This window comes from Apium graveolens, unplaced genomic scaffold, assembly GCF_009905375.1.
Source record: "Apium graveolens cultivar Ventura unplaced genomic scaffold, ASM990537v1 ctg3313, whole genome shotgun sequence".
NCBI classification, from domain to species: Eukaryota; Viridiplantae; Streptophyta; class Magnoliopsida; order Apiales; family Apiaceae; genus Apium; species Apium graveolens.
Genome location: NW_027418032.1, coordinates 36,890 through 40,783, shown reverse-complemented (window position 1 = coordinate 40,783; position 3,894 = coordinate 36,890). Strand labels below are relative to the sequence as shown.

At 36.2% G+C, this 3,894-nt stretch overlaps 1 protein-coding gene across 1 annotated transcript; it reads right to left on the bottom strand.

Annotated features, from left to right (window-relative positions):
• Nucleotides 1–2,533: 2,533 nt before the first annotated feature.
• LOC141701080 (secreted RxLR effector protein 161-like) lies at nucleotides 2,534–3,262 on the bottom strand. Its single transcript, XM_074504726.1, has 2 exons — nucleotides 3,036–3,262; nucleotides 2,534–2,987 (listed from the first exon to the last, which is right to left on the bottom strand). The coding sequence occupies exons 1-2, from the start codon at nucleotides 3,260–3,262 to the stop codon at nucleotides 2,534–2,536; spliced, it is 681 nt and encodes a 226-aa protein (XP_074360827.1).
• Nucleotides 3,263–3,894: the final 632 nt, after the last annotated feature.

The window sequence follows — 3,894 nt, the reverse complement described above, 5'->3', positions numbered from 1 at the left end:
GGGGATGAAACAGAAATCTAGTAATGCACATGAGCATGGTTCTGGTTCAAAGGACACCAGGATGAGGGTGTTTGGAACTGAGATAGCAAATACTGCCTCAAAGAGATTCACAGATTCTATATCCAACTGCAGGTCTAGTGAGAAGGTACATGTGCCAATATATGCCAAGCAAATTAATGTGGAAACTGAAGATGATGAGAACTCATCAAAGCAGCACCAGGGGAATCTGCCTAAGGATCCAGAACGTGGGGAACCAGTATTAAGGCGGTTGGTGATAAAACAGAATTCCAGTATTGGTTCTGATTCATATGACACCAGGAGGAGGGTGTTTGGAAGTGAAATTACGAATACTGCTTCAAAGAGGTTCAAGGACAATTCTTTATCCAAGTGCAGGTCCAGTGAGAACGTAATTATGCCAACATATGCCAAGCAACATAATGTGAAAAAAGAAAATGATGAGAACTCAATGAAGCAGCAGCAGAGGCATCTGTCTAAGAGTTTTGTGTTTGGTCCTTTTACTCCTGCAAGTGTACGGAACCTAGATGCTCCTGAAAACAAAAAGGTTAAGCGAGTTCAGGACTGGGAGCAACCGGCTTCAACTTGTGTTTGTAACTAATTCTTGGATTCAAGTTTCTTGCCGTACGTATGTGGATTGCATATGGGCATATAGATTGCAGGTTTCACTCTTTATTTTCTATTTTCTTCTCTGCCTCCATTTTAACTATTCTCGAAGTTCTATATATTCTTCTCATATGCGTGTAATTCTTGATGCAGCAAACCTACATGTATGACACTTGGAACAAGAACATGATGGGCAAGAACAAGAACCAGGACTAGGCATGCCAATTGAGTGAACATTCTCTTGGTTCTTGGGCAAAAACAACGGAATATGTATGCAAATTAATTAGTTATTGTGTACCTTAATGAGAATGTTTAGAAATAGATTTGAAGTTATAGTTGTAATTCTTGTAGAGAACCTTTGTATTATAAGTTTAATTTTAATTTTGAAGTAACAATTGAATTAATATAATATCATTTTATTTTAAAATTGATTTATTTTAAATAATGAGATTAACTTTGTAAACAGTTGTGTGAAACCCACTTAAAAAATGATGAAAACCGTTGTATGTCTCACTACACATATTTTTTTTTAAAAAACTGTTGTCTTTTGATATTCTTTGCAATGGTTCAAATCTTTTACACCATTGTCTTTTAAACGAAAAAGATTCATGACAACGGTTTTAACTAGTTAAAAGAAGTTTGTAAACTGTTGTTTATGAAAACATCGAATAAGTTAACAACAATGGTTTTTTTACAAAACCATTGTTGTTAAGTTAGGTAGACAATAGTTGAATAAAAAAACTGTTGTTTAAATAATTTCCTAACAATGGTTAATAGAGAGTAACCGTTGTGAATTCTTAATTGTAACCAGTATTAAGAAACGTTGTTGAATCTCGCTTATTACAAGTGTATAAACAACCGTTGTCCCACTTTCGATCACACGAGTGTTGGATAGACAACAGAAACTCTACCTCTCACACAACGGCAAAAAACAGTTGTATGATTGCAAATATGTTGTAGTGTCATAATAAGAAATATGACTTAAAAGTTGTTATGCTTCCGTAGGCGCTTTTTATACTAGCTATTACTATATCTCAAAAAATTTGCTAAAAACTAACATCTAGTACCTTTTAAATGTTCCTCCAACCATTCAGCAACTTTCTGTTGCTAACTAATCTTCAGGTATATCGTGAAACTCCCCGAGGTTCCTCAAATATTTCTATCAGCTTACTTCATTCTATAGCTTCTTGTGGAACCTCTTTCAGGGGTCACAATTGATGTAAATACTTATATATATCAGTTGTTTTATCTTAGACAGAGAGAGCTGGAGAATGATATTTTTATTCATCTCAAGGGTCGTTTGGTTCGAGAGGTGGTATGAGTTTAGAATCAGGAATCGGGTTAGGATGGTATGAGGTTGAGATATCATTTATGATATGTGTTTGGTTGAGTGCTGGAATGAATATTTTAAATTTAAAATATTTTTTAAGTTAACGATTTCAATTAATTTAAAAATTATTTTAATTATCATTTTAATAAATTTTAGTTCATTAAATCATTTTTTATCAAACATTTTTTATTAAACACTTTCCCATACCCACCTCTCCCCTTGAGTATCAAAAACTCATACTTTGGGGTATGAGGAATGGGTTTGGAGGAAAAAAATTCTGAACCAAACATCAGGTATGTGGTTGAAATGAACGAAACCAGAATGCCTCCAACCAAATGACCCATAAATAATTCAAGATAATAAGATTACAAAGCAACGTTAATGCTGAAAAACAGGAACTACTAACCACGATTCCTACTACTACTCCGCCTCTATGATTTATTCAAGCTGAACTCCTAAAAACTCTCATGCAGCTGGCGACCAGGTCATTCAGCTACAGACACGACTAAAAACAAAGTACAACACATAAATAAATAATACAAGTTTAGATTAAATATACAACAAACTCCCCCTAATCTAAACTTATCTGAGTAACTCTTTAACTCCCAACAGCTGCATCATCATTTCAAACTTTACGATTGGTAAGGCCTTATTCAATACATCTGCACGCTCCTTATCAGAACTGATGTGTTTTATGACAATTTCCCCACGATCCACACATTCTCTAATAAAATGATAACGAATATTGATATGTTTGCTTCGACCATGAAAGACCGGGTTCTTCGCTAAATCTATAGCAAATTTATTGTCTATGTAAAGCACCACAGAATCAACTCGACTATCAGTTACCCGACCCAACAAATTTTGTAACCAAATGGCTTGACACGCTGCCGCTGTAGCAGCCATAAATTCAGCTTCACAAGAAGATAATGCCACACACCTTTGTTTCTGAGACACCCAGGTAATCAGACTTTCGTTTAAGTAAAACACCATTCCTCCTGTGCTTTTCCTGTCATCAATGTGACCTGCTAAATCACTATCAGAAAAACTAGTAAGCAAGTTATTACCACTATATTTTTAGTACACTAGACCAAAACCCATTGTTCCTTTCACATATCGAAGGATGCGCTTCACTGCATTTAAGTGCATCACAGTAGGCATTTCCATGTACCTACTCACCACACCAACTGAAAACGCTATGTCTGGTCGGGTATGTACCAGGTAGCGTAAACCTCCAACTAAACTCTTATACTCAGTCGAATTCATAGGCTTGCCTCCCTCGTCCTTGGTGATAGTCTCCTTTGGATCCATATGATACTTTGTTGGATTGCATTCCTACATCCCCGTTTTTTCTAACAATTTTCGAGCATACGAGGTCTGCTTTAACTCAATGCAATTCATACCTTGCTGCACTTCAATTCCCTAATAATACGACAGTAAGCCCAAGTCGCTCATTTCAAATCTACTGTTCATCTGATCCTTGAACCTGTCGATGACTGTTACACTTGTTCCAGTGACTAACAAATCATCTACGTACACTCCTATGATCAGTGTCTCATCATGCTCACGCTTGGTATATACAGCGTGTTCATAAGGACATCTCACAAATCCAAGTTCTTCTAAACACTTCTTCAATTTTTCATACCACGCACGAGGTGTTTACCTTAAACCATACAGGGCTTTTGTTATTTTATACACCAAGTGCTCCTGTCCTTTCTTCACAAATCCTTCTAGCTGCTTAATGTAAATCTCTTCATGGAGATCCCCATTCAGAAATGCCGTTTTTACATCTAAATGATGTACTTCCCAACCATTTTTAGCAGATAGAGCCAATAATAATCTTACGATTTCTAGCCTAGTGACATGTGCGAAAATCTCTTCAAAATCCACTCCATACTCCTGAACATACCCCTTGGCGACCAAACGAGCTTTGTGTTTCACCA